Here is a 19,630-nt window from a genome sequence, read left to right on the forward strand (position 1 = left end):
TAACTTTCAAATGAGAAAAATTAAGTCAATCAAAGAAATCAACCTCAAAATAACAAAAATCGAATTCTCAAACTTACTGCATACTTTTTAGTACAACAATTGTGGGGTGAAAGATCGAACCTCCAACTTAAAGAATGAGAAAGTTACAATTATACACTTATATATATATATATATTTATATATAAATCTGAAAGCCACGATGTTACAAATAAATGTTCGAGAGTATAATCGCAACTTTCAACGCACTTCGGAGATGTGTTTCATAATTTATCGAAAAATATATATAAAGTAGATTAGATTGAATGAATACATTACATATTAATGTGATCACATCACATGTAAAAGGGTCCCAACAAGAGAGTCAGTCGTACTTTCTTTTTTGCTTCCCCACGTTTGTTATTGTAGGTCCCGTCGTACCGTAGCGAAAACCATCTCATTATTTATATTTTTCCCCACAAATATATATATATATATATATATATATATAAAATATAAAAATAAAAAATAAGGAAAAATTCTTTCATTTTTGTTTATTTTAGTAAAGGTTGTCAAAATCATCACTATGTCTTATAGTTTGATTATTAAACTTATTACTTGTCAAATTCATCATAACTCATTCTTTTGTGGTTTATAATTTATAATATTAATTTTCTTTTTCCTTTGAATTTTCAATGTAGTTTTCCCTTTTCCATTGTTATTTAAATAGTTTTTGTAATTCTATATGGTATGAATTTTCATGAAATATTTCGGAAGATATTTAAGGTCAAACCTCAGTTTTACGAGAGAAAAATTTTGGGTGTTTCTGATAAGATAAGTGCAAATTGGAAAGGCGTTCGATAAAAAATAGTTTTGTTTTTTTTCTTCTTTAAGTATTATTTTTAGTTTCTTTTCGTGAGTATGAAATTAGGTGTAACCTTAATTCTATGTTTGAAATTGAGAAATTTCAATTCGTAATGGAATTCAAATGAATTCGGTTGTTTGTTATTGCAGGGAAGATAATGGTTTTAAAATCCAAAATGATTTCACGTCATATTTTTACTTAAAAACTTTCTTGGTGAAAATGGTTGGATTTTGCAGAATTTCATAGGAATTCAAAATAAATTACATAATTGATCTCATCATTTTCTAATTTTTCGATTAACATATTTAGTAGATAAAAGCTTATATTAGTAAATTCTCAATACATTTTGTCCTTCTCACTCACCATCTAAACATTAAATTTTAAATATATTCATCTAAAAAATTTCTTGTTTCGAAAATAATTAAAATCATTTATTAGATTTCTAAGTCGTAGGTTTTTAAGTCATTTTCAACTTTTTGAAATCAAAATGAAGGATAAATATCAACAAAACCATTGTTCTAAATATCGATAAAATGTCAATGTTAGTGAATATTTTTGAAAGGACAAAGACCGAACCATTAAATTTCTTTACTTTTTAGAAAAAGTAATGTTAAAATAAAAAATCATAAAAAGAAATTTAAATTAGTAAATACACATTGTATAATAATAAAAAAAAAAAAACAAAAACCGTTCCATTTTACCATATTTATATTGGTTATATTTTGCATCAATTACTCATCTATAACAATGTCAAGTCGATAAACATCGATCCATGAATGAAAATTTAATACTAAAAATGTATACTTACAAAACAGGACAGAAAAAAAAAAAAAAACTACGTTCGAATTACATACATTTCGATCTAATCATAGATTGAGATGATGACAAGAAGTAAGTATCATTATTATTACCGGATTAGGTAGGGGAGAGTATAAATTTTATATTAAATTGAAGAATGAAGATCTAAACAAATGATTTAAAAATGTTTCAATCAAATAGCATCAAAATTGGATTTGTGTAAAAACAATTTAGGGGAGAAAACAAAATTAAAAGTTTTTCTTCTTCTTCTTTTTTTTTTTTTCTTTCTTTTTTTGGTGAAAATGGAGTCCACTTGGCAAGAAATTAATGGGTATTATTATTATTAGGAAAAGTAAAAAAGAAAGAAGAAAGAAAGAGATAGATGAGAATCACATGAATGATGTATCATCAAAACTTATTTTTGATTTTGTTGGGGAATCACGGACCTTAGTTTCAAAGTGCTTTTTCTTTTTCACCTTTTTCTATAAACTAATTTTGTTTTTGTTTTTTTATCGATATTTTCAAATAATTGCAAAATGGACGAAAATACCTATAAAATATAGCAAGAAATTTCATATTATAATACTTATATAGATATCGATCAACATTGATAGACTTGGTATACTGAGAACATTTGTTAAACACCACTTATTGATATACTTGGAACATTTGTGTTTGTTTAGTAGGATTTTTTTTTTGTCGAGAAATGTCTTAAATTTACCTACTGTATGACTATTTAATTAGCTTTTTTTTTTTAATTAAAATTTCAAATTTATTTTGAATTAATATATTTGTCTATTTAAGAAATTGTAAAAAATAGAGCATTTGACAACATATTTATACTTTATAGAAAAATCGAGTGTTAATAAATTTTGTCGGGTAAATAGTTTGTTAATTTTTTTAAATTTTTAGAAAACCTTTGCTATTTTTCAACAATAAAATATATGTTATTTTATGATAAATAAATATTAATGTGAATATCTCTCTAATAGAATAAAAACAATCATGAAAACAAGGTTAAATCTTATTTTGGTCTCTAAATTTTCTATCTTGTGTTTTATTTTGATTCATGAACTTTTAAAATCATCTGTTTTGGTCTCTGAACTTTTAAAAAGAGTTTATTTTGGTTTCTGTTATTAAGATTCCGTTAACTCTCTAAGATGAGGTGACTTTTATATTTGAATGACTAGACTGTAAGATAATCACTCATAATAATTTAGGGGTTAGATGGTAAATTTATGTTTTATCGAAAAACTCAAAAGGTCATTTTGATTTCAAGATTTTGATAGTCAACGTTTCGACACATTGTCATTCTATTTCACTTTCTCAACTTATATGCTAGATGTAATTCTAATGACATGAACCAAAGTAAGCTTTTGTCAAAAGGTTCGAAGACCAAATTACAAACACTTTCAAAAGATTAGCTAGGGACTAAAATGGAACAAACTACAAAATTTAGGAACCGAATAACATTTTAACCCAAAAACAATCATAAGCATAAATATTTCATGACTTTTAAACAAATTAGCATGTATATTATTCATATTTATATTTGATATACATCTACCAAATATCGACAAAAATATCTTTGTGTCATGTGTTTTATAGTTTTTTCTATGATACAATAAAATATCGAATTGTCTTTCATATCATTGATATCTAACTCATGAAAACCTAAAAATATCGATAAAAACATTAACATATTGAACGATAATTTTTAACGATTGTTAAGTAAATATCTATATATATATATATATATATCAAGTCAAAGTTACGTAGGAATTTGATTTTGTATTTTGATCTATTGATTATTTATTCCCAAGTAGTGGCTCTTAATGATTGATAAATAGATCATGATGACATTTATGTAATGTAAGGTTGTGTTTTCTTCAATAATTGAAGGGGGAAAACAAAATATCTCATATTGCTATCCCACCAACTTTTTCTTCCTAATATTCCTATTTTCTCATTCATTTCTATTATTTTAGTTCAAATAATTTATTTTCCAAAGATATTCAATTATAATAAAACGAAAGAAAATGAAGAAAAAAAAAGTCTAAGTTGATTAATATAAAAATATAAATCTTAAAATTTAAGAACCAAATCGATTAAAACAAAATTCAACGAAACAATTTAAAACTCGGGAATTAAATGAAAATTTAAATTTTAAATTTAAAAATAAAAATATAAAATTTTGACCTTTAAAAGAATAAATAGGAAGATAAAAAAAAAAAAAGAGCTATTCAATATTTTAATTAAAATAAAAATTAATAAATGATAATATAGAAAATGTAGTGTGTTTGAAAGCTTTAATTTTCATTAATCAACTTCCTTTGCTTTCTAATTTTGGAAATTAATTGTTAAGTTATTTATCAAACATTTCCAAAGCTTTAAAAATTGCATTTGTGTAAGTAAAAAAAAATAAAAAAATAATAGTAATAATTCAGTAAGTGCAAATGGTCACTATCATTCTCATAAAAGAAAAGAACAACATAGAAAGAGAGATGGCCCCATGATAGAAATGCTTAATTTTGATAGATATTAAATGAATGTATATATATCTTAACTTTAGTTCATAAAACTCGAAAAATATCTCGATTTTAACTAGTTTTCAACAACATATCTATTATTATGTTTAAATTTTACGTTTACTCGATTTCTAAACACTTTGGAAATGTTTTAATAGTTTTCTCAACTTTTAATTTCGTATTTAACCTAGAAATTCATTTCTAAGACGATCTAATAAGAAATAATAATAGATGTATGGACGATTCGTTTTAAAGTTCCAAAATGAATAAAGTATGAGCTTAGCCCTAGCGTTTCGATAAGGCTTGGCAAGTCGAGGTCGTTGAGCATACTTACTATTGTTGTTCATCCTTTTTTTTTTTTTACATTTCATTTTAGTCATAAATTGTCAATTCCGGTTTGTATCATGCAAGACTTTGACGTTCCTTATCGTTCTCATTCTGTTAAATTTCTATAGTATTGAATAAACCATAACAATTCAGAGTATATAGTGATGTTTTACCTAGAAATATATATAAAACTCAAAAAAATCACTAAAGGAAAATTCATAAATGAAAAATACTAATGATTCATAAACCCTAATTTTCCTTTAACAACGTCTATCATACACTTCGATCCGAAATCACTCCTTAATAATTGTAATTAAAGCACTTTGGCTTAAAACCAACTATTCAAAAGCAGTCTTTTCAAAGATATATTTAAAACCTAAATCTTCCCAAAAGCACTTCTCTTAAAATGATTTGTGAAAGAAGAGTTAGGGTTCACATGACAAAGCCTACCTCTTCTAAGACTATATGTCATTATCATATATACTTAGTTAGCTATAGGCAGTTGAATTGAGTAGATATTATTTGTAAGCATATATAAAGTAAATGTGTATGTGGCCACATAATCTTCACCCAACTTGGCATTGTTTGATGGCTTTCCATCACTTCATGAACTAAAATTTATTTTGACGATAAATCAGCAAAAGACCATGATTCGAACTGATTTAAGACAATTGGAAATAACCTTGTTCATGTTCAAAATCGATCGATTTAAAGGAAAATTCCAACGTTAAAAAAGAAGTTGATTTTATTAAAATTATATTAAAATGGTCAACATCATTTTTTATATTACGTACGTTTCCAAATCTACTTCAAAACATGTTCTTAATCTTTCATAATAATCTCCGCGAAATATTAGTGTTTTAGTTTTCGTTTTGCGTTCTCGAATTTCAGAATATTATACCTTTTTTATCCTTAGGTTTTGAGTCAATTTCTATTATTTGATTCTTGAGACCGTTTGAGTCATCAACTAGAATTAATCAATGACGTGTATAACTATTTGTAACCTACGATAGAGTATATAATCGTTAAATACTATTTCAAAATTCTTTTTACTACAACGTTTACTATTTATTAGAGTACTCACTAGCTTTCTCCCGTCCTTCTTATTATGTTGCAATGTTTACTATTTTATGTTTAAACAAAAATAATTTACACCTCAAACACAAAGTATTATTATATTTTAGACTAAGGTAGTCCGATCATTATACCCTAAAAAAAAATGGTATTCTATTCTTTTTCCATCACACACACTCTGTACTTTTTGTTTTTTTTCTTTGAAGATTCCATATATCTTTTTGTGTCCCTTTGTAATTGGCTATTGATATTATTTATCTCAAAAAAGAAGAAGAAAAAAACAAGAAAAAAGACATATATATGTCCAAAGGCCACATGAGGATAAGCTCTAAGCTTCAATTTCCAAAAATTCATTTCTAGAATATATATATACTTTATGATATATTTCATGTTCCTTATCAACTCATAGTTATATCATTTGGATTTTTTTTCTCACCTAAATATCATACTTCATGTTATCACATGAAGACAACTTTAAAATGTATATAAATGTATACAAATTATTTTAAAACACATCTTTATAGATAAATTGAATTTATAACATGACATACTGTACTGCTAAATGCTTAATATAATTATGCATTTTAAAATTTAAAATTCAAAGTTTTGATATAATAAGTATATTAAAGTGATATTTTAAAATTTTGTAGGGTTTGGATTAAAAGATCATGGAACAACTTTTAGAAACAAAATCTGAAATATCTACTAAATACATATTTAAGTACTCGATATGAAAAACATAAAATTAACTAACAAAAATGATAAACCTAATATTTTGTATTGGATTTTGAAAATTGTAATCGATTTTTCACTTTTTTTTTCTTTGATTTACATTTATAGCTAAAAGGAAAACACTTCACGGAACAAAATCACTAAAAGATAAAATTTATTACATTTGATTTTTTCTATGAAATGTCAATATTCTGTCAATTATGTTATTTTTACAATGAATTCATTGTATGAAATAGTGTGCACTAAGCAATTTTCTAAATGTTCTTCTTTATAATTATTTTCTTCAACTTTTCTAACATTAATTCATAGTAAAATTTCTAAAACAAAAATAAAATCTTTGAAATCTATTGCTTTTAGTTTCAAACATGGTCTGTTTTCTTAAAACATTAAAAACAAAACCTAAAACCTTAAAACCTATGATAGGATTTAGTGATAATAAATTTAATACTTTAAAAAAATTAAAAGAATTCTATTATAAAAAAGAAAATTACTTTGGTTCATATATTTTATTTTCTACCTTTTCGATAAATTTTAAATTTAATCCCAATCATTAGTATTTTAAAATTATTTCTTCAAAAAAAAAAACCTTTTGTTATCTATATTATTATGAAATTTGAAAACACATTCACATATTATATTTCGTTTGCATGAAAGTAATTATCACTAATTAATCAATTTTAGTCAAAATTAACTTCGACAAAGAATTAAATTTAAGATTTACTAGAAGTACTCCCATTATAATTAAACGATTAAAGATATTAAAAAAAAACAATACTATAGTAGAGAAATTAAAAAGAAATCATACATTTATTTTTGGAAATATTTTTCAAAGTTGAAATTAAGTTGTACGTAATAGGTCCATGAAAATAAGTAGTCGGCCACGTTTTATGAAGCTTTTGGTTGGCTCTAAAATAAATAGTTGGCCACGTTTTAAGATGGTGACAATTCCAACAATAATCTTAATTACATTTTAAAACAATAATCAACTCTCACATTATTCAAATTAAGTATTTTATAAAATATATAGAATCATATATATATTTTTTAATTTTATCCACAATTTTTTGAATGAGATTTGGGTCTTTTTGATAATTGACTTTATTGTTATTTGTTTCTTTTAATAGAAAAAAGGTTTATTAGTTGGACTTAAATTATTTCATTTTTTTAGAGCACTTATTAGGTCTTAGTCAAATTGATTTAAATGAAAGTCTATTTTGAAAAATTAAAGTATTTTGTTTTTAATATTTGAGTGGAATTTTTAAAAATTTTAAAATTTTAAAATATGTGTTCTTGAAAATCAAATAGTTATTGTGTTTTACATTTTTTTTATTTAGAGAAAAAGCTATAGAGTTGTTGACTTAATTAAGCACAAGAAATGTATTTATTCCCTTTAAGTTTTTATTTAGAGAATGAGAAATATTATGCATCCATTTTATGGTTAAAATTAAAATTTTGAGTTTAGTCCATCAATTTGATATGGTAATAATTGGTAGAATTTAATTAATTAATATTTTGTTAGCTTAATATGCACACACACAATTAGTTATTAGTATTGTTGTTGAAAACCTTAATAGGAAATTTGGTGACAACATTGAACTATGGTGGTGGTTGTTGATGTCGGAGTAAAATGTAAACGACCCTCGTGTGATAATAATGGTGAATTTATTTGATTTGAGAAGAAAGTGACCTACAAAATAGAAAAGTTGTTCCCTTGTGTGATGCTCCGCTAACGGACCTAACAGGGAACAAACGAATAAGTACAACAAGTGAAGCGTGGACTTACTTTTCCTAGAGTAGATGCATTTATAGAAGTGACTAACCTAGATTATTCCGATACGATTTCATAATTGTTTTAGGATAATTATTTATTTCATCGGACCAAGGCACAGGTAGGCTCGCCCCCGGCCTTTGGAGCTAAGTTGCTAACCCTATCCTCTTGAACCAAAATGGGCCTAGAGTGTATTTTTCCAAACATTATTTATTGGCCATGTTGCTATTGTTACAATTTAATGTTGATTATACCATTTATTTTAAAATCACCCATAAAAATGTCAAAATTAAATCAATGGAAGAAACACACGTGTCAAGTGTTCCTAGCGAAGTGACAAATTATACATTGTAAAAGAATTATAAAAAGAACGAGGAGATCATTGGTTACACTAAAAGCGATGTTTTCTAGCCTGAGTAGTTCACGGTAAACAATGTATCAAGGCACATAGTTTTTCCTTTCAGTGTGTGATTTCGAAGATTTAGGATTTCGATTATTTAGCCTATGAATTTATTGTCACCTAAAAAGTTCCCACTGACTTAGAAATTTGTAGATTGTGATGTTATAGAGAAAAAATAGATTATATTTGCATGATTTCTTTTAATAAAAAAGAGAAAAAAAATATTTGATCTCAAAACAATTTAATAGGATTGACTAAGCACATATATCAATATGCAAAAAAAAATTATCTTAATTTTATTTCATATGCGATATATAGATTGACTTTAAAATATTAAATAAACAATTTAAATAAAATATCATAATAAGTATCTAGTTGAAAATGTATTCATGATAGCCATTTATGTAAGACTAATAATTTATGACGATAACGGTAAACGATGGAGGTGTGCAAATTAACCTTAATACTAAAGACAAACTAGACGACGAAAAATAAAAATTATATGGATGATCCAAATCTATGTATCCCGATGCCAAATGATCTAGATTTTGAAAACATCAAGAGTTGATCTTTGTGCTTATTTATAGGGAAGAACATATGGCCACAAATGGTCAAGGAAATTTTCCAAAGAAAATCACAATGCACTTTGATAGTTGCATAGGAAAAAATGGAAATCATAAAATTCAATGATCGTAAGTGAAAATTTTACCGAATGTGATGTGTGCAAAATGTTTGTTTTCATAATTTTCAAAATCCAAACCATAACAGCAACTTAGTAGGGGGCAGCAGATTATTCAAAGACTTAAGAATGATTTTTTACTCTATTGGTCACTATTCTGTAGAATGTCTCACTATAACTTCAACAAGGAAAATTTGGGATAAAACAAATCAACATATACATAACTTTGTTAAATTCCTCATCACTTCAAAAGCAAACTTATCTATAAAATTTTCGTACCCTTTTCGAGGGGAAAAAATCTGGTCAACGTGACTATGAGTACCGAAAAATCAATGCTACACGACCTCAATTCATGATCTTCTCAGCTGAGATCAGGCCAGGCTGATTTGATTACCAATTTGGATGAACCGTGGGAAGAATTTGATGATACACCTATCAGCAAACCGGCAGTACAACCACAATCTTATCAAAATTTTAGACCATGATTTTCTTGCCTTTACCTCCTGCATGCTTCTTCTGTCTATGAGGACCATCAGTGCCAGCACCGGGGACTAGTGGACCAGACCAGGCTTGGATTGGTTCCTTAGAATAAGTGAATAACGTCGAGCTAAAAGGTATGTCGGGAGGAACACCAGCTGGGTCGATATGACGTGAATATCCTAGCGTAAAGCCAAGTGCTCCATCTTGGTGCGGTGGGGGGAACTTTTCACTTTTGCTCTTTGCATTAGCATGTGTAATTAAGCGCCTTCTCTGTTTTAAGATAAAACAATTTCAACAGCTTAACACTTTATGAATTAATGAAAATGATATATTCAATTATGTGTATAGCTGGTCGTCTATGGTCTTGAACTTAGGAAAGTAATATTTACATCAATATTTGTTTGTATTTCGGCATTGGCTTCGGGAGCTGGAATAGCCCTAACACGTGTGCGTGTTTTCTTAGCTCCATCTCCTTGAGCTTTACTAGCTGCTCTTAATCTGCAAAATGGATATAGAATGATGATCACCGAAAACACCAAAAAGACTCGCAAAGCAAGTCCACGGAGGAGTAAGAATAATAACAACTGCCAACCCAAACTTTGTCAAAACAAAAATTAATAGACCTCTTATTCCTATATACAATGCCACTCAAGTAATCAACCCAGGACACATTCTTCTGCAATGGAATCGTCATTTTTGTTTTCCTTTTCCTAATTTTGGTAACAGCACCAATAGATAAAATCCTAAAACTATAAAATGGACTGTCTGGTCGTCAACATATCTTCATGTAACACATCACCAATGTAAAGGCATTTGGAAAAGTTGGTTTCCACATTACAGTTTGACAAAATTTGTAAACCAAAACTGCCTTGGTTGAACTCTATTTTGGTGAGTTTAGTTTAATTCCATTTACAAAGAAAAAAAAAATCTGATGATCAGTTCGGTTCCCATGGATCTTAGCTCTAAGTCACCTTTCTAAATTATTTTTCCTAATGTGCATACAAATTATAATAAGTTCTCATAGTTTAAAAAAAAAATTGATCTGCCCAGTGAGCAGCTATGTATTAGAGGGAGAGGGAGAGGGAGAGGGAGAGTTAACTCTTTCACTTTTTTTAAAAAAAAAGTAAGTACAAATTTGGATCTCTAAAATTTGATAGTTAAATCAATTTAATACTTGAGCTTTCAGTTTTAAAATGGCCCACCCAACCAACCAAATCTTTTAACCCACTTGCTTTTGTTCTTAGCGGGAGCTCTTGCCCCAACTCTTAACTAATGAGCACCACGTCAGCATCAAAGTATAGGTGCAGTGATCAAAAAAATTTAGAAATGAAAATTAAAATTTCAAGAATATAGATCTTCTAAACTTCCAAAACTAAATAAACACAATTCTCAAAATTCAGATTATATTTGTAAATTTAATCAAAACTAAAACAGAGAAAACAGGTATCTTCAGCTCCTTTACCGGTAACAAATCAAAATTAAGAATTCAAAAACATAACAGAAAACTTTAGAACTTCAATAAGTAAATAAACAGAATCCTCAAAGTTAAGGCATTATACTTGTAAATTTAACCAAAACTAAAAACAGAAAAAGACAGGTCTCTTCAGCTCCATTACCATTGCAACGAGCCAATTGTATTCTAATGAACAAGTATTTTAACAGATAAAAACATATGTTTGGAAATCAATCACAACCTCGTGAAAATAGCTTGCGCAAATGTCTAAGTGCCTCTCAAAATAAACCAGGCATATACTGAACACAAACAGAAATTAAGGCATTCATACCTCCGAGCTTCGTCATCCCGTCTTCTAGCATCCATCTCCTTACTGGGAGGATATTTTGGGAGGTTGGAGGGTTTGCAGGCTAAAGGTTCTGTCATGAAGAACTGAATTGCAAAGGACAAAGTTTAAAAGGTATACAGAAATGTGACACAATGCCCATTATAGTGGTCAAAGAAAGTGAGAATGTAAAATCTGTTATAATCCAAATGGTTATAATTTCCCTGATTAGAACTACCTTAGAAGTTGAAGCAAAAATAAGCTTAGAAGATTGCATTGCAAAGAATTAAAAACCTACCAGATTTGTAATGGTTAAGAAATACCGAACTAAAACAGACAGGTTATGGACCAAGTAGTAAGTGGTTCAGATAAAAGTTGAGACATCAACCGAATGAGTTGCAATACTACCCAACCGAGCAGTATGACCCAAGAGGAGACTAGAACTGCACTTAAAGCCTCTTCAAGATCTAATTTGAGAACCACCCCTCACTCTCATTTTCCACAAGGAGGCATCCAGAATTTATATTAGCAACAAAAGCAAGTTGGACTCGAGCAATAATCTTATATGCACATCGAATGAGACTGATAAAGCGGTAATCAACAACTGATAAGGAAATATGGAACCAGGGGGTGAAGGCGAGTCAATGGTAGGGTAGCAATCAAAGAAGGGTGATGATCAATTAGGAGAGGCGAGATAATGACCAAGGCTTGGTGAACAACAAAAGGTTCTTCACTAAGGTTGACAGTATCGGATGGCTGGCCAGTGTGTTCCTCAACGAAGGTGGATGTGGGAAAAGCAGGTTAAGATCTGGTGAGAGTGAATGGTGGATGGGACGAAAAGATAAGCTCAAGTATCAGAGCCAACATTTGAGGTGGAGCCTTTGGATCCAATTTGGAGGTTTGTGAGACCTCGTGTAAGGGAGAGAGAAAACAGAGGAAGGAAAGTCTAGTGTAGAAGATTTGGTGGGATGATAAGCTATTCCATATTATTATGGTTATATTATTGTAAATATATTGGTCATGTTGTCCTTTATAAGTGTGTGTGTGTATGTTTGGCTTTCTCCTGCTTAGTGTTTTTTTTTTCTTTTTTGGGAAAATAAACAGAAACAACATTTTTGTTGATGAAATGGAAAGAGACTAGTGCTCGAAAAACAATTATTTTTTCTCTTTTTTCTTTTCTCTCTCTTCTTTCTCCTCTTCCATCTTCCTCTTTACCTTCCTCCCCACACTGTGTTGCCACACTTCTTCCTCTTTTAGGAGAAAGAAGGGAACCGACAGTGGGAGGATAAGAAAGAAAAGCGGGGGATTAGAGGGAGATGAATAGACAGAGAGAAGAAAAAAAAAGGAAAACAAATATTTTAGTTTAAAAATTAATTAAAAATATGTAATGCTACTGTAAAAAAAAAAAAAAAAAAAAAAAAACTAATGAAAATGATCAAATAAATCATAACTTCATACCTTAGAAGTTAAAATTCTGAGTTCGAAAACTCGTACACCTAGATGCTTACCAAACAAAACCTCAAGGACTGAATAATTGTTATAAATAAAGCAGTTCACTAAGGGTAGATTGAATTAAAAAAACCTCGCTCATTTGACCCAAAAAAAACCCTCTTTCAAGAAGAAAGCTGGTTTTGTACCATTCTGCAATAGTATCCTAAAACAACTAGTCTAGGATTTTATGACCCAAAGGAAGATCTAACCAAGTCATTAACAAGAGAACGGTATCACACCCCACACCAAACAAGTCCATCCCCCTTTTCAGTACTGTAGTAACACTTACTCCCAGTTGACTCTAAGACTATAGATGACGAACTCAGACGTGGAAAATATTGCTTGAGCTTTATGTTCCAACATCATGCCACGGTCTTCTCTACTAAAGAACGGATGTAATAATCCTCCCTCAAAAAACTTAAAAAAGATAGTGTCCATATGTCCCATATGTCAGAAGGACAACAAGTCTCCTCGCATGAAAAGACATTCAAATTAACCTCTCACTAGTAAGAAGAATACTCACCACCAGAACAAAGGAAAATGAGAAAAAAGGTCACTTGGCCTAATGCCTATGTGAGTTAAGATCTCTTAATCCAAATGTGTGTTCGTCTATAAAAGATAAACTTTAATCGAGAAAAAATGAAAGAATACAAGGATATAAAAAAAATATTTTTTTCGTTTGGAAAGAAACCCCACAAAAGGGTAGAGAGGGGTCTCTGACCTAACAAATAATTTTAAAAAATTACCTGACACCAACGCCCAGAGAAAAACATTAAAACTGACGAGGGACCAAACACTAAAAGGTTCCGTCTCAACCCCTCCTCACCCTCAATAAAAAAACCCCTCCCTCAAACAATGAATGGAGGAGTAACTCCTTGATCAATGACCATATCACTGAGAGCTCTATGAAATGAAACCCTACTTGAATATCAAACACCCCAAAAACTTTACCTTCTTCAGGACTTCACCTTCCAAAACTGAAAAACCCAACTCTATAAAAGGAAGAATCCAACAAGTAATGAAAGAAAGATTCACAAGAGAGCCCACCAGAAAGGTTAAGACTCCAAAAATGGATATCCCTTCTCCTTTGCCTCAACTTAACATTCCCTATTGGACAGGCAATGGAAACCAAACGAAAAAGGGTGCAAGCTCCCCAAAAGGTAACATAAAATCAGCAACATGGAAAGATGATAAAAGAGGACAAAATGCAATTTTTTTTATAACAAAACTTTTATTGAAAAAGATTGGAAAAATACAAGGGCATACAAAAAACCAAGCCCATAAAGGAGGCCCAACTAAAATAATGGGCTCTAGCTATACAAACTATATCCTATATAGTAATTACAAGAATAACGAAAAGAAAACCCACAAAAGGAGCATTGATCTAAAAGGGGGGTCCAATCCAAAAGAAAACACCTAACTAATAATTACAAAAGGATTTTGAAGCAAACGCCTGTAAAGAGTTGTTGTATCTAATGTTATCCCTATTTACTTTTCCAAGTCCTCACAGCCTCTCTAAAAGGTCTAATGTTTTTAAAAGCCAAATAACCCACAACACCACAAAGAAACAAGTCTGCCAAAGAACTCTGCCCGTATGGAAAGGGAGGGAACAACACAACCTCCTTAATCATCATCTAACAATCTTTGCTACAAGCCAAAGAAACCCCAAAGAACACCAGAAAGCACACGCAAATCGGCTGCACATACTGGTAACACGCTTCATTAATAGCCAATAGGAATCCTATTAAAGAAAATCTTCTTCATGCTATTGATAATTTAGGTTATCAAAATAAAACAATGGTAGTAAAATTAGACTGGTAAGTATATTGAATTCAACAAAGCTTCATATTTGATTTGAATGCAGCAATAAATGATGAAAAAAAAAAAAATAGAATGTGACACGTGTGTGCTTTTTATAGTTGGTCAAAAGTTTGTTTACACAAGAATATATATATCTAATAAGCTATGAAAAATTCACAACAAATATAATTTCATTTGAAAAGATAGAAATATTTTATAACTTAAAATTATGGACTTGATATGTATCTTAATGTTAAAAACAAAAGGACTATGTACCCTGTCTCAATGTTTATAATAAAAGGACTATACACCCTGTCTTAATGTTTATAATAAAAGGACTTAATATGCTGACTTAATGAACGAAAAGGGCTTTCATCTACATGAAAGAAAATGATTTAATACACTGCTCTATTAAAACCAAACCAGAAGAGGCACAGGAAGCAACAATATTCGGACTGATTGGTAGGTATAGAGTGGAAGATTGAGATCTATAATAAACGGAACCATATCATTTGAAACAGATTATTTCTTATCCAAAAAAGAATTTGAAACAGATTATTGAAAGAAGTGAAAGTCATAACAGAAATGAGAGATGTATTCTGATAAATTTTTAGCTCACCTCGCTATTTAATGCATCTGTTGCTGTCTTTCGTTCTGCTGGATCAATTGCAAGAAGCGTTTCTATAAGGGGCAGAGAAGACGGGGGAAAATCTTTAAATGTCTCCTTTATACATCTTTTATAAGGTTCTCTGGGCTTAAATAAGGTTGCATTTGGAAGTTTTGCTCTTTTCCAATATTCATCTGAAGGGGAGCCACAAAGCTTGTATATCTTGTGTAGTTGCTCTACCTGGGTGAGCAAAAGTGTGATTAGCACGCACAGCCAGTAGAGAAGGTTAGAAAGATTTTTTTTTGCATATAAGAAACAACTTCATAGATGGTATGACATTAAAAGAGGAGGATACCCCAAAAGGCTAGAAAGATTTAAGTTAAGGAAAACGAGGACAACCAAAATTATAGTTAAAAGTTAAAACCATGCCAAGGATCCTGAACTATTTTGAAACGTTTAACTCTTATGAAAAGAAATGATAGCTGTTTTAAAATTGAAATATGTACATAGTAAGTAAAAGATAAGTTGACTAACCACATTCATCAATCTGACAAAAAATACCTAATAAAACACTGAAAGGCTCATGCAATATATAAGAGACCCTATCACTAAAACCAAGCCAATATGGTGATAGTAACGGTATCATGCACCTTAAAGCAAGGTACACAAACAGAGAAGGATTCCTACCACTAAAATGAAAACTGGAGATAAAATGACCCATGAAAGGAGTAACTTTTCATATTTTGCCTGATATTACATCATGCTTTCCCATGATGATCCATAAGGGATAATACAGTAATTCAGGCTCTCAACACCTTGACATAATGCAATTTTGCAGGGTCATTGAAAGTCATAATGGTGCTAAAGACAATCTAACAAAACAATAGGTAATGGTATGATGCATAAATTCCTAAAATTGTTGCATGTTTTCAATTGTAAAAAGTGATTCATAATTATTTCATCTTCATAGTGGTTAGAGAGGTAGTAATTTAGTAAATGTGAATCTCTTAGGAAAGCAGTAGTTGAACGGAGAACACAATCTTTAAACTGTGACCTTTCATCCTTTAAATTCTGATTTATGCTAGTTTTGAACTTTTCAGACATTCAGTTATCTAAAGTTGGAGAGTTAATATAATAGAGCTGCCAACGATCTTTGTTACGAGTCCTGTGATTCTTTAGTTTAAATTAATCAAAATGGAGCTGCTAAAATAAACTTTTTCCATCATGATTCTCCTACAGAAAGAAAGCAATTACCTCTGTACGACCGGGCATAATAGGCCTCCCAGCTAATAATTCTGCCAATATACACCCAGCACTCCAGAGGTCTACACCTACTCCATAATCAGTTGCTCCAAGAAGAAGTTCAGGAGGTCGATACCATAAGGTAACCACCCGACTAGTCATAGGATGCTTGTGATTTGGATCAAAGAATGAAGCCAATCCAAAGTCAGCAATCTTAAGCACTCCTCCACTATCAATGAGAAGATTAGATCCTTTAATGTCACGGTGAAGCACCCGGCGATTATGACAGTGCTCCAATCCAGATAGCAGTTGTTGCATGAAACATTTAACCTATAAATAGGCATGTTTTCACCAAAAGAATTATTGTTCAATTTTTGTTCAATATTCAGTTAGGATATGAAAAAATGAAAGACACAACATGCTAACCTGAGATTCTGTAAATTTGATCGATGGATTTGCAGCAAGACCTGCTAAATCATGTTCCATGTACTCAAACACCAAGTATAAACTACATGACATCCGTGATGTAACCAACCCTTCCAATTTCACAACATTGTTATGATTTAATCTCCTAAGGATGAGAATCTCTCTAGCCATAAATTTCACACTTTCAGGTTCCAGATTGTCAAATCGAACCTTCTTCAGTGCAACAATTTTACCTGTAAGTATATCTTTAGCTTTATACACATTGCTATACGTTCCTTGTCCAATCTAACACCAAAACAATTACGTTAGAAGCATGTAAGCTGGTGAAGTGTAGAAAGTTAAAGAACAAGCACAAGCATGAATTACAGGAGAATCTTATTATACAATAAATCAAACTGAAACTACGTCGAATCTTACTTAGTTGAGTGCCCCACCTTATCAATCTTTTCAAATGTATCAGCCTTCCGAGGAATCCAACCATTGAGAGCCTCTCCACAAACAGCTGTGAGCCAGGAAGGCCATCCAGCAGCAACTTGCTCTCCCTGGGAATGGTTTGGCAAGTTAGATGGCCTCGGAACCTTCCTCGACTTTCTCCGTTCAGCTCGTGGGCGATCCTGAACCACATCAGCCTTCTGTTCCTCTTCCTTGTTCACGTTTACATGCTCCTCTACATTAGCACTCACACGTTCTACTTCTTTCTCCTGAACAATCTCACCTTGGACACGAGACTCAGTAATTTGATTCCTCTTCCCCTTATCTACAGGGGCTTCTACACTTCTAGAAGACGCCTCTCGGCTCACCAAACACCCCATTTCTCAATTCTAAACGTCATCTCCCACCATAGCAACCAACAGAAGCAGTTCGCTCATAGATTTTCTCACTACAAATCGAGCAAAAAAAACAGTAGACATAAAAATTCCAAGTAAATTAACAAAATAGAAAATAAAAACCCACCAAAACCAAAGCCCCCACAAATCAGTCAGACATAAGAATCCCATATGATAATCAAAAAACCCAATACTCAAAACTCAAAACAAAACACGAAATCAGCATAAAACATACCAAGAACAAGGAAGCAAGAAAAACCCATCAAAGAAAACGATCGAAGGGAAAGCAAAAGAGGGAAATTGGGGCGAAATCAAAGTGGAAAAGGAGCAGAAAAAGAGGGAAATGTTGGGAATGAATTGAAGTGATGAATCATCATCATAATTGTAGGATTGTTTGCGGTTGAGTGTCGTGGTGGTTGTGGGCTCTGTTGGGCTGTCTACAAGTAAGTTGAAAGAGCCAATAAGAAGAGTGAAGATCTGCTTCCGCGATTCAGAAAGTCAGCCTCAAATCCAAATCTGGAATTTCTCTCTCTCTCCCTCTCTATTCTCTCTCTACTGTCAATTGAGAAAGAAAAAAGCTTTGAGATCCTTAAGCTCCAAAATGTTGCATTTTATTAATATTATTTCCTTTTTCCTTAGTTTAGAGTTCTTCTTCTTGCCCTTCAAATATCAACAGTTTAACTTTACTTTGCACTTTTGGAATCAATCCTTCTTCATATGTGTCATGTAATCTTTTCAGAAAAATTAATTTCTAACAGTCCCAATTTGGTAAGCTGTCTGGAACTTCTTTTTTTTTTTTACAATAGATAGAGTGGGGATGATGTCTATAACCTCCCGCTCGATTTTACACACTTGATACTTTTTTTCGAACATACATCTCTTTTTTATTAGTTCTTTTAATACAACGGAAAGGTGAGAGATTGAATTTATAGACAATATCAACAAGTTGGTTCATTTTGGTTATTTATGATAATTGAACTATGTTCACTTAGGCTATTGATATGTATTTTAAAGTTTAGTTTTTTAAAAATTATATTTGTTTTCTTGTAGTTTTTGTTATAATTTTTTCTTTAATTTGATTTTTATGCCTAAATTTGAAAACAATAAAAAAATTTACTACCTTTTTTCAGCTTTCAGACTTTAAGTTACTATAGGTGAAATTTGTGTTTAAGATGTTGGCTTTTTTCTATTTTGAAAACGTTGTATTGTTGGCAAAATCCAAATGAGAAGACTCAACTAGAGATGTTTTTATAACATTTTTGGAAGTTATTTTTCTTTTAACATTCTGTTTTACAAATTACAAGTCATTACCTTCATTATATTGATTGAAAATGACATCAAGCAAGTTTTAATTACGTCTATGAATCTTTATAATATGTTTCAGTTATGTCTCAAAACTTTAGAGTAAATTTTGATTATATCTTTACTGTATTCAAATTTTCATTTTAACACTTAACTATTGAAATTGTTTTGAGACAATTATTTCACTGACTTTCCAGTTGAAAAGGAAGATAAAAACGTGAAAGAATATGAAATCTTTATCAGACAGAGTGTCGAATGAGGAAGTAGAAGTTAGAAAATATGAAGCTATGAACTTGACTCCTTGTTTGAGCCAATTACTTTTTTGGGGCTTCCATTACTAACATCATGTAAAAAAGTAATGTAACAATGAGTTCACAAGACTATTAGTATTAATTTCATGTTTGAAAATGATATAAATCCTCCGACAATTTAAAAATCAATTAAGTATGAGAAGTTAATCAGTATAGAGTTAGTAATGAACAAAATACGACACAACAGATGGCCATGTAGAACTCCCAAGCATTTGCTTG

The 19,630-nt window shown here is 30.5% G+C and overlaps 1 protein-coding gene across 1 annotated transcript; it reads right to left on the bottom strand.

The window, feature by feature from the left end:
- Positions 1 to 9,258: 9,258 nt before the first annotated feature.
- Positions 9,259 to 18,481, bottom strand: LOC103492228 (probable serine/threonine-protein kinase At1g54610). The gene is made up of 8 exons (XM_008452517.3): positions 18,034 to 18,481; positions 17,406 to 17,851; positions 16,972 to 17,256; positions 16,558 to 16,875; positions 15,316 to 15,543; positions 11,412 to 11,512; positions 10,017 to 10,125; positions 9,259 to 9,897 (listed from the first exon to the last, which is right to left on the bottom strand). The coding sequence occupies exons 2-8, from the start codon at positions 17,781 to 17,783 to the stop codon at positions 9,622 to 9,624; spliced, it is 1,695 nt and encodes a 564-aa protein (XP_008450739.2). The 5' UTR covers positions 17,784 to 17,851; positions 18,034 to 18,481; the 3' UTR covers positions 9,259 to 9,621.
- Positions 18,482 to 19,630: the final 1,149 nt, after the last annotated feature.

The sequence above is a fragment of the Cucumis melo genome, chromosome 2 (genome assembly GCF_025177605.1).
Source record: "Cucumis melo cultivar AY chromosome 2, USDA_Cmelo_AY_1.0, whole genome shotgun sequence".
NCBI classification, from domain to species: domain Eukaryota; kingdom Viridiplantae; phylum Streptophyta; class Magnoliopsida; order Cucurbitales; family Cucurbitaceae; genus Cucumis; species Cucumis melo.

What these genes read in the sequence shown, in the direction of transcription:
- LOC103492228 (XM_008452517.3), bottom strand. Translation starts at nt 17,783, where the DNA reads ATGGGGTGTTTGGTGAGCCGAGAGGCGTCTTCTAGAAGTGTAGAAGCC. An exon ending in TCAAATTTACAGAATCTCAG is followed by an intron (nt 16,876 to 16,971) that starts GTTAGCATGTTG and finishes GCCTATTTATAG; the next exon opens with GTTAAATGTTTCATGCAACA. An exon ending in TTATGCCCGGTCGTACAGAG is followed by an intron (nt 15,544 to 16,557) that starts GTAATTGCTTTC and finishes TTGCTCACCCAG; the next exon opens with GTAGAGCAACTACACAAGAT.